We start from the raw sequence: 17,880 nt of genomic DNA, 5'->3' as shown, positions 1-17,880 counted from the left end.
CACATACACACTCACCTGCAGGCTGTCCAAAGCTGAAGCCAGTAGAGGATGTGGTGGTGGTGTTGCTTCCAAACACAGAGCCTTGTCCAAACCCAGCACTCTGCTGCCCGAAGGCCGGGGTGGCGTTTGGCTGCCCAAACAGGCCCGTGCCCGTACTGCTGGCCGTACTGGCGCTGGGGGTGCCAAAGGAAAAACTGCTGGCATTGCTGGCACTGGGGGCTCCAAACAGACCACCTCCACTAGCAGTGGTACTGGCAGCTGCAGCAGCCGTGGCCGCTGCGGGCTGTCCAAATCCAGGGCTGGCCCCGAACGCAGACTGGCCAAAACCGAAGCCACCGGATGCGTTAGCAACAGGCTGGCCGAACCCGCCTACTGTCTGTCCGAATACGGGTTTCCCAAAGCCAGCCCCTGCACCTGCAGCTGGGGGAGCACCAAAGCCAGTGGAACCAAAGCCACCGGCAGACGCTGGAGCAGGCTGTCCGAATACAGAGCCTGTGGCCGGGGCTGTGGTGTTGGAGTCGGTAGGGGTGGTGGTGGTGGCAGCGGGGGCTGCGGTGTTGATGACCGGGGTGAGGCTGGTGACGTCTACAGTGGTGCTATCTGTGGTGATGGCCGGTGGCTGGGTGAAGATGGAACCAGGTTTGTCAGAGCTAGGGGCCGGGTAGGCTGGTGGTGGGGCCTCCGGGGTGGTGGTGATAGCAGGTGGTGGGGCCTCGGGGGCCGGGACAGGGTCTAGGGTAGTGCTGGGGGCTGCCTGGGCTGGTGGGGTGGTGGAGGCGGAAGGGGGAGCTGGGGAGGGGGCAGGGGGAGTTGGGGCTTTTTCAGGGATGGTAGGGGTGGGGATGACTGAGGGCACTGGGGAGGTAGTAACCTCAGGCTCAGCAACAGGGGGGCTGACGGAGGGGCTGGGCTGTGAGGGAGCAGGCTCTGGGGGTGGAGTGTGGTCTGACGGGGGGGTGGGGTCTTTGGGGGGCATTTCCTCCAAGGTGGGGGACGGGGAAGAGAGGGGTGCAGCTAGGAGGCTGCTGAAGGAGGTGGCTGCTGACGTGGAGAACGCAGGCTTGGTGATCGACAGGGCTGCCGGTTCGGAAGGCTTGAATGCAGTCTTGGATAAGTCTGTCACGGTAGAATCCGCCTCACCAAACACAGCCTCAGCTGGCTTCCCTTGCTGGGGGGCCGACCCAAAACTAAACTGGGCCGCCCCTGTGCCTAAACCTAGCCCCACTCCACTGTCCGGCTGGCCAAAGCTAAACGCGGCCGCTGAGGGCTTCTCTTCATCCCCCTGGCCCACGCGTAGACCAGAGAAACTCCCCAGGGTCTCTCCTCCTACCACCTTGGGGGCCTGGGGCTCCACTCTGAAGGTGGGGGTGGGCCTCACAGGCTCCCCTGACATGCTGGGGGGTGGGGGGCTAGTGCCCCCCAGGGCAGGGGAAGAGGATTTTGGGATGAAGGAGAAGGGTTCCTCCCCGGCAGAGGAGCTGAACATCATCTTGCCGGTGGTGCCGCCGCCAGCGCTGCTGAAGGAGAATTTACTTGCGTCCTTCACTGGGGAGGAAGAAAAATGGACAGCAGATTTACAAACTATGCCAGATATTGAAACGCTTTCAACTAATGGATTTAATAAATGACTACCGTAAAACTTCAATTAAACGCTGAGTCTCAAATAGCTGTCTGTCCCTTTTAATAGCCGGCAACTGCACACATTTCAGTAAATACTTGCCTGTTTCAAATAAACGCTGGTTCTAAATGAATTGTTTATGAGGTTTACTGTTTGATTTGTTACATGAAATGAAATGATGTAAGTGAATGATGGAATTAAACAATTAACTATGCAAATGAGCAAAAGCTGTGTGCATTAAGGAAATAGACGTCTGGCTCAAATAGAAGCCTGTCTCTAATGCACCTGTTGTCTTCAGTGATTTAAGCAAATAAACGGCCGGGCTATTAATTGAAGTTTTACGGTAATTCATTGATATGGCATTCAACGAACTATAGCACTGACTTTACTGTCTAATAAAACCAATGAGTGTCATATTTGGCTGTACATTTGAGAGAGAGGTACCTGGTGGAGCTCCTTGGGACATAGAGGAGAAACTGAAGCCCCCGCCAGACCTGTCCGAAAGCATCATAAAGTATGAGAAAACACAGTCAGCCATAGGTCTATTTCTATCATTCAACTTTCCTGTTTTCTAATCAAGAAGGAGTGACATGAAGTTTCCCTCTCTGACCCCTGACCCCCAGAGACTCACGCTGTGGTAAAGGAGGAGAAGGCTTTGCTGCTCTGCTCCCCTAGTGACGGGGCTGAGCTGGAGGGGGCCAGGGCGTCAGCTTTAGGGGGTCCGCCTGGGAGAGAGGGACAGAAGGAGATGGCATTAAAATAAGCATGACAAAAGGGTTCTAATACAAATTATACTAAGAGCTGATAAAATATGTAATATAATGAATAATCAAATGGATGTAATGTATGAATGGTTCACCCTGAAATTGTGTAAATTTCTAGTATATAAAAACCCTTGAAAAAAGTTACCTGGGAAAAATACATCAACACTAGGTGGAAGGCATTTTCCAACGCATTTTGATATGATGAGCATCTAAAACATCTTAGCTTTATATACTTACCAAACACAAAACCCTGGGGGGAAGCCGAACTGATACTTTCAGCAGACACCTTCAGTATGCCTTGAGTAGAATTCTGAGGAGTAAAACAACAGAAGGACAGTTTGTACATCTCTCATTGCCATGGCTTCAAGAATAACTACTCACAAAGTAAGAGAGTGAAGTTAAGGCGAAAAACACATTAAAACATGAAAAACACCATCAATGTTGTTTTAGAGAACCCAACAATCAATGTTCATGTTTGTCTTAAGTCAAAGCTATGTGATTTAGTTCATCTCACTACTCAGACTTTGGATTCTGTTTATTGCAAAACAGTGTTTTAGTGTTCGTATATGCAGTGTTTTCTGTGAGTGTTTCTTTGTGTAGGCTATGAGTCATGCATGCTTTGGTCATCCCATAAACTTGAACCTGGTTCGGACTGAGGTATGATGTGTGAGAGAGTTCCCCTGTATGTATCAGTTCCTACCCAGTCACCACTTGTATCACTCCTCCGCCGACACATGGGAGGGACCTGGGGCATTTCACAGCCCTGTCATAATGACCTTCCACTCTATCCTATAACAACGCAGGCCAGCGGTCAGCCAAGTACACCGGAACTCCAGGAACTACACGGAGTTGCTGAGTTCTTAGAGATGGGGTGTACAAGAGATATTCAGCCTCTGATAGCGGAAAGCACACAGATGAAACGCGTTGGTATTTATGAATAAATAACTACTTTCTATTGAACTTCCATATGCCTCCGAGCTTCATTTGGCTCCAACTGCAAGTTGGTGACTTTGTACCTTTGCTTTGCTTTCTTAGAGTAGGGGAGAAATGAGGCCTCTGGCTAGTAATATCTAGACAGTTGGCTTGAAGGGATGGAGAGGGATGCAGTTCATAGGATGTGACAGTTGGGAGGATGTCAGATGGACTCGTACTCACTCGTTTGGCCTGGTTGGTGTTGGCTACCGTCGCCAAAACCTGCTGAACAACCTGACCGACCGGGGCTGGGACTGACGAGCTGAGAGAGGGAGAGGAAAGAAAATAACTGTGAGCAATGAGTTGGATTTACACCGCAACTCACATTTTAAATGTTGCCTAATTTCTCTTCTACTCCACTCTCTCTCATCAGGCTTTGCTTTCTGAAAGTAAGTGAATGCAAGTCAGTCATGAGGAGACATGCACATATTTACAAATGAGGTATGATATCCATTCACGCCAGGGTGATTAATTGGGGTGTGTGCGCGCATTAGAACTTTGAATCAGCCTATAATTTAATAATAATAATAATAATAATATGCCATTTAGCAGACGCTTTTATTCAAAGCGACTTACAGTCATGCGTGCATACATTTATTTGTGTGTGGGTGGTCCCGGGCATCGAACCCACAACCTTGGCGTTACAAGCGCCGTGCTCTACCAGCTGAGCTACAGAGGACCACATTTACTGCCCCATCTGCAATAAGTTGCATAATCCAAGGCTAGTGTCGTCCCAGACAAAAGCCAGGGCCATGCACAATACCTACAGTAGTGAATAGAACACAGAAAACAAAAGCCACAGAGAACAGGCCTGCACTGCCTCGCTAATTATTCTCTAGCATCAACCCTATATCTACTGCCACAGACAGACCATACTGACGTGGATAGACACATTACAGGTCCAGTGTTGTGACTGAGGGACTGACTGGCTGGGTAGTGCAGCTCTAAAATAAGCCCCCTATCTGACGGTTTGGCTGTGGCGGACTCGTTATTGTGAGCAGGGCTAATTTGGAAAATGGCCCCGGGGGAGTCCTGCCTAAATATTCAACCTCAACACAATAGTGGAGCGAGGCCCAGCAGAAAGTGAGAGAGGTCCATTAATTACATCATCTCAGAGAGATGGCGAGAGAGAGAGAGAGATGGAGAGAGAGAGAGAGAGAGATGGAGAGAGAGGAAAGGGGCAGAGATCAGTGCTGAGCGATTAGTGCTTTTTGAGGTCTGTTCGGTTCGATTATTAAAAAATAACCACTGTTTTCGATTTTGATTATTTTGGAAAAACATTACATTCATTATGAAATAATGACAAAAATTATAATAGCTTTTTAATGGAAATTCCAAAGCCAAAAATATTGAACATTCAATTGCCAAAACATTGAAAATATGCCATAGTCTCTGTCAGGTCCACATTGAAAAATAGGAAATTACTATTAAATAATAAAATATTTCAGTCGTGTATATTACTTAGTTTTATTTAATGACTTTATAACTTTTAATTCCTTAAATTCATCATCCCATCTCTGCTCAGGTAGTAGCAGCCAGCCAGCCAACCAACCATCTAACGTTATCTCTGTTCTCCCCACACTGTACAGTCTTTAATCATCGTATTTAGCTAGGCTAAATCGCTCAGCACTAGCGGAGATGGAGAGATGGGGAGAGAAAGACATTGGGAGAAGGCAGAGAGAAAAGGAAAGAGAACATGAAAGACAGTGAGTGATTGGGACAGAAAGATGGGGGAACCAAAGACGAGGAGGGAGGGAGAGAGGACAGAGGGAGCTGTTTGTGAGAGAGAAAATGGGAGAGGCTGAAAAACAAGAGAGGAGAGATACAAAAAACAAGGGAGATTGGGGCAGTGAGTGCTATGTGGGGGATGAAAGAGGGGGAGAGACAGAGTTGGGAGAGGAGAGAAATGAGAGGAGAGATGCACTCAGATTGTTAGCCTCTGAAGGCAGTGAATCAGATGCGATGGAGGCAGTGACCTGTTATCTGGCTGGGGTCTATTTCTCTCGGCTGAGGGCCACAAACACAAACCAGGGCTGATGGCTCGTGTGATGGACTCACCTCTACTGCGCTATGACTCTACATCAGAGAGCTACTGTATATCAGCCTGACTAGGGGCATAGCTCATCTCCCGCTCTAGTGGAGAGATGCCAGGGAGTGTGTTATAAGAGTGTGTGTTTCATATAAGGTGGGTGGGTAGTGAAATGGAGTGTGTATGCTTATTACTATGAAATGATTAATGGGGCACCACTTGCTCTAAGTCAGTAAGAAACTGTTAAATAGTTACAATTATAACAAAGGTTACCTTATAATTCTGAAGGCAATTACGTTCTTAAAAATGACAAGGCAATGCAAGACGGTATATATTTTACAAAACAAATCAGATTTATTCAGAAATAACCAGGGTAAAGCAATGAATGTACAGGATGATGTGATGGCAAAATGATGTACTAATGTGATAAGGTACAGAATCAGTCACAAACAGGGAATGGGGATTAGAGGGCCTAAGGTCAAACAAACAGTTATTCTTGATATTTCAGAATGAAACAAGGCAGGCAGGGATTATAGGAGAAATATAGATAGTAATGATAAAAGTAACAGATACAGGTTACACACTTACATTCAAATCAGGGAAAAGACAGGTGAGATCGAGCTGGATACTCTTACATATATCTGTCTGGAACCAATGGTCTTCAGAGAAGTCTCCATGCACGCAGTCCAAAAAAAATCCTTTCAGTGGTGCGTCCTTGGACTGACTGTTTTGTAACCATATGGCTGGTCGACGTCCGAACACAACAATCCTTATTGTGAGAGCCCTTGTGAGTTTGAGTCAATAAGAAGCTATTATGTTACCCTAAAATAGGCGCATAATCTGTAAATCCTTATTGTGAATTAAGCCTATGAAATTGTTCCTTATGATTAGATCCACGCTGTATGTCTCCTTTGTTTCGTTTTAGGATTATTTGAATAATCGCTTGCCTACAGTGGGGAGAACAAGTATTTGATACACTTCCGATTTTGCAGGTTTTCCTACTTACAAAGCATGTAGAGGTCTGTAATTATCATCATAGGTACACTTCAACTGTGAGAGAAGGAATCTAAAACAAAAATCCAGAAAATCACATTGTATGATTTTTAAGTAATTAATTTGCATTTTATTGCATGACATAAGTATTTGATCACCTACCAACCAGTAAGAATTCCGGCTCTCACAGGCCTGTTAGTTTTTCTTTAAGAAGCCCTCCTGTTCTCCACTCATTACCTGTATTAACTGCACCTGTTTGAACTCGTTACCTGTATAAAAGACACCTGTCCACACACTCAATCAAACAGACTCCAACCTCTCCACAATGGCCAAGACCAGAGAGCTGTGTAAGGACATCAGGGATAAAATTGTAGACCTGCACAAGGCTGGGATGGGCTACAGGACAATAAGCAAGCAGCTTGGTGAGAAGGCAACAACTGTTGGCGCAATTATTAGAAAATGGAAGAAGTTCAAGATGACGGTCAATCACCCTCGGTCTGGGGCTCCATGCAAGATCTCACCTCGTGGGGCATCAATGATCATGAGGAAGGTGAGGGATCAGCCCAGAACTACACGGCAGGACCTGGTCAATGACCTGAAGAGAGCTGGGACCACAGTCTCAAAGAAAACCATTAGTAACACACTACGCCGTCATGGATTAAAATCCTGCAGCGCACGCAAGGTCCCCCTGCTCAAGCCAGCGCATGTCCAGGCCCGTCTGAAGTTTGCCAATGACCATCTGGATGATCCAGAGGAGGAATGGGAGAAGGTCATGTGGTCTGATGAGACAAAAATAGAGCTTTTGGTCTAAACTCCACTCGCCGTGTTTGGAGGAAGAAGAAGGATGAGTACAACCCCAAGAACACCATCCCAACCGTGAAGCATGGAGGTGGAAACATCATTCTTTGGGGATGCTTTTCTGCAAAGGGGACAGGACGACTGCACCGTATTGAGGGGAGGATGGATGGGGCCATGTATTGCGAGATCTTGGCCAACAACCTCCTTTCCTCAGTAAGAGCATTGAAGATGGGTCGTGGCTGGGTCTTCCAGCATGACAACGACCCGAAACACACAGCCAGGGCAACTAAGGAGTGGCTCCGTAAGAAGCACCTCAAGGTCCTGGAGTGGCCTAGCCAGTCTCCAGACATGAACCCAATAGAACATCTTTGGAGGGAGCTGAAAGTCTGTATTGCCCAGCGACAGCCCCGAAACCTGAAGGATCTGGAGAAGGTCTGTATGGAGGAGTGGGCCAAAATCCCTGCTGCAGTGTGTGCAAACCTGGTCAAGACCTACAGGAAACGTATGATCTCTGTAATTGCAAACAAAGGTTTCTGTACCAAATATTAAGTTCTGCTTTTCTGATGTATCAAATACTTATGTCATGCAATAAAATGCAAATGAATTACTTAAAAATCATACAATGTGATTTTCTGGATTTTTAGATTCCGTCTCTCACAGTTGAAGTGTACCTATGATAAAAATTACAGACCTCTACATGCTTTGTAAGTAGCAAAACCTACAAAATCGGCAGTGTATCAAATACTTGTTCTCCCCACTGTATATCCTTAGTTTAGCCCAGTTGAATATATCCCTCCTCCCAGATTAGGAGCCCAGTCGGCAGTCGTGCATGATTCATACTCTAGTCCCTATTTCTTCGACAATTCTATTGTTGGATTCTATTGAATTGTGTAACCTATGGACTTGGACAAATCATATTATTCTGATATTGTAACTTGGTGGATGTGGTGTTGACCCCTATGGTCAAGGCATACTTTAAGGTAGTGTTTTAATTAATGGTGATTATTGAATTAGCCTACCTCCTCCACTAAATATAGTGCCTCTGAGTTGAGATACTGTTTTTGGAAACCAATATAGCTAATTAGGCTGTCCAGTATCTGACTGGTAGCCTACGATTATTGAGTTCCTGCTAGCAATAGAGTAAGGTCTGATCATCCTAACTATTTTTTTTATTTTTCTGCTAGTGAGTGCAAGGGGAGCTGCCATACTCCCTCACTGAGACTACAGTAGACTTTTATTTAATTTTAATAATTGTAATTTTGACCCTTGTAGTAGGTGATAAGCTATGTCTTTTGGTACCCTTCTCTTTTAAATTAGGTGTACAATTTTGTTTTACCCAGGTAATATTCAGGGTCCGCTGGTATTGCTAATGGTTTTCTGCTAGTAAATGAGGCTGCTCAACCGCCATTGCCCATACTAGTGTAACTATACATTTTTAAAAAACATTTTCATTCATTTAGCAGACGCTCTTATCCAGAGCGACTTACAGTTAGTGAGTGCATCCATTTTTCATACCTACTATACCTTGAGCCATAATTTTGATTTTGACACGATAGGTGACAACCTAACTATTGTGTCTGAAAGTGCCCTGCTCTTTCAGTTAGGCGTACTATTTTTGTTTGCGTGACCACATTAGCATCGCTAGTGATCAAAGCCTATGTGTGACAAGGTACACAACCTCCACTCTCAACCAATTTACCTCCTGTAGGTGAGGGGGGAGAACGGAAGAGGGAACCTCTTCACTTATCATGCACCGGGTCAGATAAGGTTAACTCATATGGGAAGTCAGGGGGCATCAAAGCTTACCTGGTTAATAATCCACTGCCTTTCTTTTCCCAGTCTGTATGCGTACACTTTTAGTAAACACTAATCTCTGCGCATACCATATCAGTCACTCTTAGTTATTAACAAATGTTGATCTCATTTCCCTTTTTGATTTCAGCCATCTAACTGAAAAACTCAATATAATTGGTGCACACCTTTTCCAGGGTCATAAAACTATTTTGTATTTACAGTACACACCCAATGCTGAACCAGTCGTAATTTGTATGTGTATTTCCCAGAGCCAAACAGCTGTTTACAGTGGGGGGAAAAAGTATTTAGTCAGCCACCAATTGTGCAAGTTCTCCGACTTAAAAAGATGAGAGGCCTGTAATTTTCATCATAGGTACACGTCAACTATGAGAGACAAAATGAGATTTTTTCTCTCCAGAAAATCACATTGTAGGATTTTTAATGAATTTATTTGCAAATTATGGTGGAAAATAAGTATTTGGTCACCTACAAACAGGCAAGATTTCTGGCTCTCACAGACCTGTAACTTCTTCTTTAAGAGGCTCCTCTGTCCTCCACTCGTTACCTGTATTAATGGCACCTGTTTGAACTTGTTATCAGTATAAAAGACACCTGTCCACAACCTCAAACAGTCACACTCCAAACTCCACTATGGCCAAGACCAAAGAGCTGTCAAAGGACACCAGAAACAAAATTGTAGACCTGCACCAGGCTGGGAAGACTGAATCTGCAATAGGTAAGCAGCTTGGTTTGAAGAAATCAACTGTGGGAGCAATTATTAGGAAATGGAAGACATACAAGACCACTGATAATCTCCCTCGATCTGGGGCTCCACGCAAGATCTCACCCCGTGGGGTCAAAATGATCACAAGAACGGTGAGCAAAAATCCCAGAACCACACGGGGGGAGCTAGTGAATGACCTGCAGAGAGCTGGGACCAAAAGTAACAAAGCCTACCATCAGTAACACACTACGCCGCCAGGGACTCAAATCCTGCAGTGCCAGACGTGTCCCCCTGCTTAAGCCAGTACATGTCCAGGCCCGTCTGAAGTTTGCTAGAGTGCATTTGGATGATCCAGAAGAGGATTGGGGGAATGTCATATGGTCAGATGAAACCAAAATAGAACCTTTTGGTAAAAACTCAACTCGTCGTGTTTGGAGGACAAAGAATGCTGAGTTGCATCCAAAGAACACCATACCTACTGTGAAGCATGGGGGTGGAAACATCATGCTTTGGGGCTGTTTTTCTGCAAAGGGACCAGGACAACTGATCCGTGTAAAGGAAGGAATGAATGGGGCCATGTATCGTGAGATTTTGAGTGAAAACCTCCTTCCATCAGCAAGGGCATTGAAGATGAAACGTGGCTGGGTCTTTCAGCATGACAATGATCCCAAACACACCGCCCGGGCAACAAAGGAGTGGCTTCGTAAGAAGCATTTCAAGGTCCTGGAGTGGCCTAGCCAGTCTCCAGATCTCAACCCCATAGAAAATCTTTGGAGGGAGTTGAAAGTCTGTGTTGCCCAGCGACAGCCCCAAAACATCACTGCTCTAGAGGAGATCTGCATGGAGGAATGGGCCAAAATACCAGCAACAGTGCGTGAAAACCTTGAAGACTTACAGAACACGTTTGACCTGTGTCATTGCCAACAAAGGGTTTATAACAAAGTATTGAGAAACTTTTGTTATTGACCAAATACTTATTTTCCACCATAATTTGCAAATAAATTCATAAAAAATCCTACAATGTGATTTTCTGACAAAAATTCTCATTTTGTCTGTCATAGTTGACGTGTACCTATGATGAAAATTACAGGCCTCTCTCATCTTAAGTGGGAGAACTTGCACAATTGGTGGCTGACTAAATACTTTTTTCCCCCACTGTATATGTACATGCAACTCTTGTAGGGGGATAGTCTCTCAGGAACAACATGCAATACACTGCTCCAGGTAGTCCATTGGCCACAGATGACACAAAATGCCCCTAAAGAGGCAAAAGCTGCCCAAGTTTGTTGCCAATTTTAACCAGTCACACCCCTTTTACAAAGCAACTCAGAAAGAGTTCCAGGGGGGTGACCAACATTTTAAACTTCCAAATGATGCCAAAATGTCTAACCTTATTTACATAAGTATCCTCAATTACCTCGACTAACCTGTACCCCCGCACATTGACTGTGTACCGGTACCCCCTGTATATAGCCTCGCTACTGTTATTTTACTGCTGCTCTTTAATTATTTGTTTTTTATTTATATTTTTTACTTAACCCTTATTTTTCTTAAAACTGCATTGTTGGTTAAGGGCTTGTAAGTAAGCATTTCACTGTAAGGTCTACACCTGTTGTATTCGGCGCATGTGACAAATACAATTTGATTTGACATTCAGACCCTTTGCTATGAGACTCGAAATTGACCTCAGGTGCATCCTGTTTCCATTGATAATCCTTAAGATGTTTATACAACATGATTGGAGTCCACCTGTGGTAAATTCAATTGATTGGACATGATTTGGAAAGGGACACACCTATCTATATAAAGGTCCCACAGTTGACAGCGCATAAACCAAGCCATGAGCTCCGAGACAGGATTGTGTCGAGGCACAGATCTGGGGAAGGGTACCAGAAAATGTCTGCAGCATTGAAGGTCCCCAAGAACACAGTGGCCTCCATCATTCTTAAATGGAAGAAGTTTGGAACCACCAAGACTCTTCCTAGAGCTGGTCGCCCGGCCAAACTGAGCAATCGGGGGGAGAAGGGCCTTGGTCAGGGAGGTGACCAAGAACCCAATGGTCACTCTGTCAGAGCTCTAGAGTTCCTCTGTGGAGATGGGAGAACCTTCCAGAAGGACAACCATCTCTGCAGCACTCCACCAATCAGGCCTTTATGCCTTTATGGTAGAGTGGCCAGACAGAAGCCACCCCTCAGTAAAAGGCACATGACAGCCCGCTTGGAGTTTGCCAAAAGGCACCTAAAGAGAAACAAGATTCTCTGGTCTGATGAAACCAAGATTGAACTCTTTGGCCTGAATGACAAGCGTCACGTCTGAAGGAAACCTGGCACCATCCCTACGGTCAAGCATGGTGGTGGCAGCATCATGCTGTGGGGATGTTTTTCAGCGGCAGGGACTGGGAGACTATTCAGGATAGAGGCAAAGATGAACAGAGCAAAATACAGAGAGATCCTTGATGAAAACCTACTCCAGAGCGCTCAGGACCTCAGACTGGGGGCGAAGGTTGACCTTCCAACAGGACAACGACCCAAAGCAGGAGTGGCTTCAGGAAAAGTCTCTGGGTTTGGCCGTTTTTAATCTGCAAAAAGACCACTCTTAAACATAAAATGGGCCTCTATTAGTAGCTTGTTAGAAAAGCAGTTTGGATTTAGATACAATTTTGGTACAATGGAAGCTTTAAAAGAGGGGTTTAATGCCTTAATATTTAATTAATCGTTTTAACCCTCCAAACTTTCTGGTTTGCCATTCCAAATAAAGTGAAATATTTATCTCGCATTAATTGAAAAAGGATTCTCCTGGAGTCGGTAAAGACATGAATAAATATGTAAATTGCGATATCACTAGAGAATTAATCTCGGTCATCTTCCCGTAAATGGATAAGTGTTACCCTCTCCACAGTTTCAAGAGTCTATCTATTTTGCAATGTTTTCGATCAAAGTTAATATTTGCAAGATCACTTAACTTTTCCGGGATATGTACACCTAGACCCACTCCAATTTGCATACCGCCCCAACAGATCCACAGATGATGCAATCTCTATTGCACTCCACACTGCCCTTTCCCACCTGGACAAGAGGAACACATACGTGAGAATGCTATTCATTGACTACAGCTCAGCATTCAACACCATAGTGCCCTCTAAGCTCATCACTAAGCTAAGGATCCTGGGACTAAACACCTCCCTCTGCAACTGGATCCTGGACTTCCTGACGGGCCGCCCCCAGGTGGTAAGGGTAGGTAACAACACATCTGCCACACTGATCCTCAACACGGGGGCCCCTCAGGGGTGCGTGCTCAGTCCCCTCCTGTACTCTCTGTTCACCCATGACTGCATGGCCAGGCACGACTCCAACACCATCATTAAGTTTGCCGACGACACAACAGTGGTAGGCCTGATCACCGACAACGATGAGACAGCCTATAGGGAGGAGGTCAGAGATCTGGCCGTGTGGTGCCAGGACAACAACCTCTCCCTCAACGTGACCAAGACAAAGGAGATGATTGTGGACTACAGGAAAAAAAAGAGGACTGAGCACGCCCCCATTCTCATCGACGGGGCTGTAGTGGAACAGGTTGAGAGCTTCAAGTTCCTTGGTGTCCACATCACCAACGAACTATCATGGTCCAAACACACCAAGACAGTCGTGAAGAGGGCACGACAAAGCCTATTCCCCCTCAGGAGACTAAAAAGATTTGGCATGGGTCCTCAGATCCTCAAAAAATTCTACAGCTGCACCATCGAGAGCATCCTGACTGGTTGCATCACCGCCTGGTATGGCAACTGCTTGGCCTCCGACCGCAAGGCACTACAGAGGGTAGTGCATACGGCCCAGTACATCACTGGGGCAAAGCTTCCTGCCATCCAGGACCTCTATACCAGGCGGTGTCAGTGGAAGGCCCTCAAAATTGTCAAAGACTCCAGCCACCCTAGTCATAGACTGTTCTCTCTGCTACCGCACGGCAAGCGGTACCGGAGTGCCAAGTCTAGGTCCAAAAGACTTCTCAACAGCTTCTACCCCCAAGCCATAAGACTCCTGAACAGCTAATCATGGCTACCCGGACTATTTGCACTGCCCCCCCACCCCATCCTTTTTACGCTGCTGCTACTCTGTTAAGTATTTATGCATAGTCACTTTAACTCTACCCACATGTACATATTACCTCAACTACCTCAACTAGCCGGTGCCCCCGCACATTGACTCTGCAACGGTACCCCCCTGTATATATAGCCTCCCTACTGTCACTTTATTTTACTTCTGCTCTTTTTTTTCTCAACACTTTTTTTTGTTGTTGTTTTATTTTTACTTTTTTGTTTAAAATAAATGCACTGTTGGTTAAGGGCTGTAAGTAAGCATTTCACTGTAATGTCTGCACCTGTTGTATTCGGCGCATGTGACCAATAAAATGTGATTTGATTTGATCCGCCCATTTAAAATCGGGAGACCACATGGCAATTTAAAAAGTTTGTACCGTTTAGAGATCCAATCCGTAATATAGTACACTTATCATAGTTGGGTTTTAGTCAAGAGAAACTGGATAAATTATCCAGGTCCTCAATGTCCTTCAAGATTGAAGAGAAAACTTGAATCATTGGCATACGTTGATACTTTTGTCTCGAATTCCTTAATTTCTTGCCCCTTACATGTTCTCATTAAATAACTTTTAAAGCTAACAGTTCAATGGTCACCTCACCTCATTGATAACACCTTTATCTACAGGCCATAACCTGTCCTTAATGTATATTTTGGGCAGAATCATACACCTGTTAGCACCTTTATTTCTTTAGGACCCCTATCCTGTTCATCTCTCACAACCAATAACCCCTTTTAGTGTTGCTCATGAATAAAACCACCCAGAATCAACCATGAGTTTAACTACCTTGAAGAGGATTTTATTTTAGGACCCCTATTCTCTTTCCCTTTAAAAATCATTTTTACAATCAAATGAGAGTTCTGAAACTCACTATTGGTATTGCCTAGTAAGGCCTAGAATGTTAGTACACAATCTCGTCCTTTTCATTGACCAAATAGACATTTACACGCGTATGTCAAATGTGGGGAGGAGAAATGGTTAGTGATGGGGGAAAAAAATTAATAATTACATATTGGGATATTATTTGATGCTATATTGTATCATATCATTTTGACAATGTCGCAATATTATTTTTGCGCTAGTTGGCTGTACCGGCACCAGAATTCCGGTATTTTTCATAATTGCTTGTTCTCCATCTTTTTAAATAGGGAGCCAATTTAATTTCAGCACTTATTTCCATTACTGAATTATTTAATTTTTTTATGGCTCTCATCTCCCTCTGCAGCAGACAGATGGTGAGCAATATGTTTGGAACATAAAATCACAGTATTGAATCGCAATACATAGAATTGTGAGAATCGCAATATATATCGTATCTGCACCTAAGTATCGTAATAATATCGTATCGTGAGGTCCCTTGCAATTCCCAGCCCTAGAAAATGGTGATGTCAAATGCTGTTGATGCTCTGCTCCGTATTGTCCATCAGCTTCAACGGTCCAGCCGTGGAAAGATGGCCAACAGGGGGAGATGCAGTGATGCACCAACACATCCAAGCCAGGCAACAAGGACAAAGGGAACACACACCAAACCCCCTTTATCGCACAGAGAACCCTTCCAACTTCGCCTTCTCTCACACCTCCAGTCTACTTCAAAGCTTATCCTATCAGCCTCAAGGCCAGCATGTTTAACCAAATAGTGCTCAGACGGCCTGCCGGAGAGATGTACACAGCAGGGTCCCAATGAAGATCAGGATGACTACGGGTCAGTCAAGGTACTTCTCCATTGTAGAATAATACACTCCATGCAAAAGTGCCTCAAACTCATTTTCTCAAGCAAGCAGCATAAACTGACTGAAAATGACATGGTTAAAAGTGTTTAATAAGATTTTGTATTTAGGATGTGTAACATATTTTCCTGACAATTAATGTATTACCCTCACGGAAAAGTATGTTGTTTGGTATCTGTGCAACCACACAGTCCTCACACGGAAGTTGGAATATTATATATATATATATATATATACACACACACACACATACACACAGTTGAAGTCGGAAGTTTACATACACCTTAGCCAAATACATTTAAACTCAGTTTTTCACAATTCCTGACATTTAATCCTAGTAAAAATTCCCCGTCTTAGGTCAGTTAGGATCACCACATTATTTTAAGAATGTGAAATGTCAGAATAATAGTAGAGAGAATGATTTATTTCAGCTTTTATTTCTTTCATCACATTCCCAATGGGTCAGAAGTTTACATACACTCAATTTGGGTGCATACAGTTGAAGTCGGAAGTTTACATACACTTAGGTTGGAGTCATTAAAACTTGTTTTTCAACCACTCCACACATTTCTTGTTAACAAACTATAGTTTTGGCAAGTCGGTTAGGACATCTACTTTGTGCATGACACAAGTAATTTTTCCAACAATTGTTTACAGACAGATTATTTAACTTATAATACACTGTATCACAATTCCAGTGGGTCAGAAGTTTACATACACCAAGTTGACTGTGCCTTTAAACAGCTTGGAAAATTCCAGAAAATGATGTCATGGCTTTAGAAGCTTCTGATAGGCTAATTGACATCATTTGAGTCAATTGGAGGTGTACCTGTGGATCTATTTCAAGACCTACCTTCAAACTCAGTGCCTCTTTGCTTGACATCATGCGAAAATCAAAAGAAATCCGCCAACACCTCAGAAAAAAAATTGTAGACCTCCACAAGTCTGGTTCATCCTCGGGAGCAATTTCCAAACGCCTGAAGGTACCACGTTCATCTGTACAAACAATAGTACGCAAGTTTAAACACCATGGGACCACGCAGCCGTCATACCGCTCAGGAAGGAGACGCGTTCTGTCTCCTAGTGATGAATGTACTTTGGTGTGAAAAGTGCAAATCAATCCCAGAACAACAGCAAAGGACCTTGTGAAGATGCTGGAGGAAACAGGTCAAAAAGTATCTATATCCACAGTAAAACGAGTCCTATATCGACATAACCTGAAAGGCTACTCAGCAAGGAAGAAGCCACTGCTCCAAAACCGCCATAAAAAAGCCAGACTACGGTTTGCAACTGCACATGGGGACAAAGATCGTACTTTTAGGAGAAATGTCCTCTGGTCTGATGAAACAAAAATAGAACTGTTTGGCCATAATGACCATTGTTATGTTTGGAGGAAAAAGGGGGTGCCTTGCAAGCCGAAGAACACCATCCCAACCGTGAAGCACGGGGGTGGCAGCATCATGCTGTGGGGGTGCTTTGCTGCAGGAGGGACTGGTGCACTTCACAAAATAGATGGCATCAGGGGAAGGAAAATTATGTGGATATATTGAAGCAACATCTCAAGACATCAGTCAGGAAGTTAAAGCTTGGTCACAAATGGGTCTTCCAAATGGACAATAACCCCAAGCATACTTCCAAAGTTGTGGCAAAATGGCTTAAGGACAACAAAGTCAAGGTATTGGAGTGGCCATCATAAAGCCCTGACCTCAATCCTATAGAAAATCTGTGGGCAGAACTGAAAAAGCATGTGCGAGCAAGGAGGCCTACAAACCTGACTCAGTTACACCAGCTCTGTCAGGAGGAATGGGCCAAAATTCACCCAACTTATTGTGGGAAGCTTGTGGAAGACTACCCGAAAAGTTTATCCCCCAAGTTTAACAATTTAAAGGCAATGCTACAAAATAACAGAGTGTATGTAAACTTCTGATCCACTGGGAATGTGATGAAAGAAATAAAAGCTGAAATAAATCATTCTCGCTACTATTATCCTGACATTTCACATTCTTAAAATAAAAAGTGGTGATCCTAACTGAACTAAAACAGGGATTTTTTTACTAGGATTAAATGTCAGGAATTTTGAATAACCTAGTTTAAATGTATTTGGCTAAGGTGTATGTAAACATCCAACTTCAACTGTATATATCTCAAAAAATTTAAGGGAACACTTAAACAACACAATGTAACTCCAAGTCAATCACACTTCTGTGAAATCAAATTGTCCACTTAGGAAGCAACACTGATTGACAATACATTTCACATGCTGTTGTGCAAATGGAATAGACAACAGGTGGAAATTATAGGCAATTAGCAAGACACCCGCAATAAAGGAATGGTTCTGCAGGTGGTGACCACAGACCACTTCTCAGTTC

The 17,880-nt window shown here is 44.3% G+C and overlaps 1 protein-coding gene across 1 annotated transcript in view; it reads right to left on the bottom strand.

The window, feature by feature from the left end:
- Positions 1–17,880, bottom strand: part of LOC311100037 (nuclear pore complex protein Nup214-like) — an 84,290-nt gene that overhangs the window by 35,001 nt on the left and 31,409 nt on the right. Inside the window, exons 25-29 of the mRNA XM_084140778.1 lie at positions 3,538–3,616; positions 2,620–2,692; positions 2,250–2,343; positions 2,063–2,112; positions 16–1,545 (exon numbers count right to left, since the gene is read on the bottom strand). Of these exons, the coding sequence (XP_083996904.1) occupies positions 16–1,545; positions 2,063–2,112; positions 2,250–2,343; positions 2,620–2,692; positions 3,538–3,616 (1,826 nt within the window). The remainder of the gene's footprint in view (positions 1–15; positions 1,546–2,062; positions 2,113–2,249; positions 2,344–2,619; positions 2,693–3,537; positions 3,617–17,880) is intronic.

Source organism: Coregonus lavaretus (assembly GCF_964263955.1).
Source record: "Coregonus lavaretus genome assembly, chromosome: 24".
Classification (NCBI taxonomy): domain Eukaryota; kingdom Metazoa; phylum Chordata; class Actinopteri; order Salmoniformes; family Salmonidae; genus Coregonus; species Coregonus lavaretus.
Note: the sequence above shows the minus strand (reverse complement) of the source record. Positions and strands in the feature narration are given on the sequence as shown.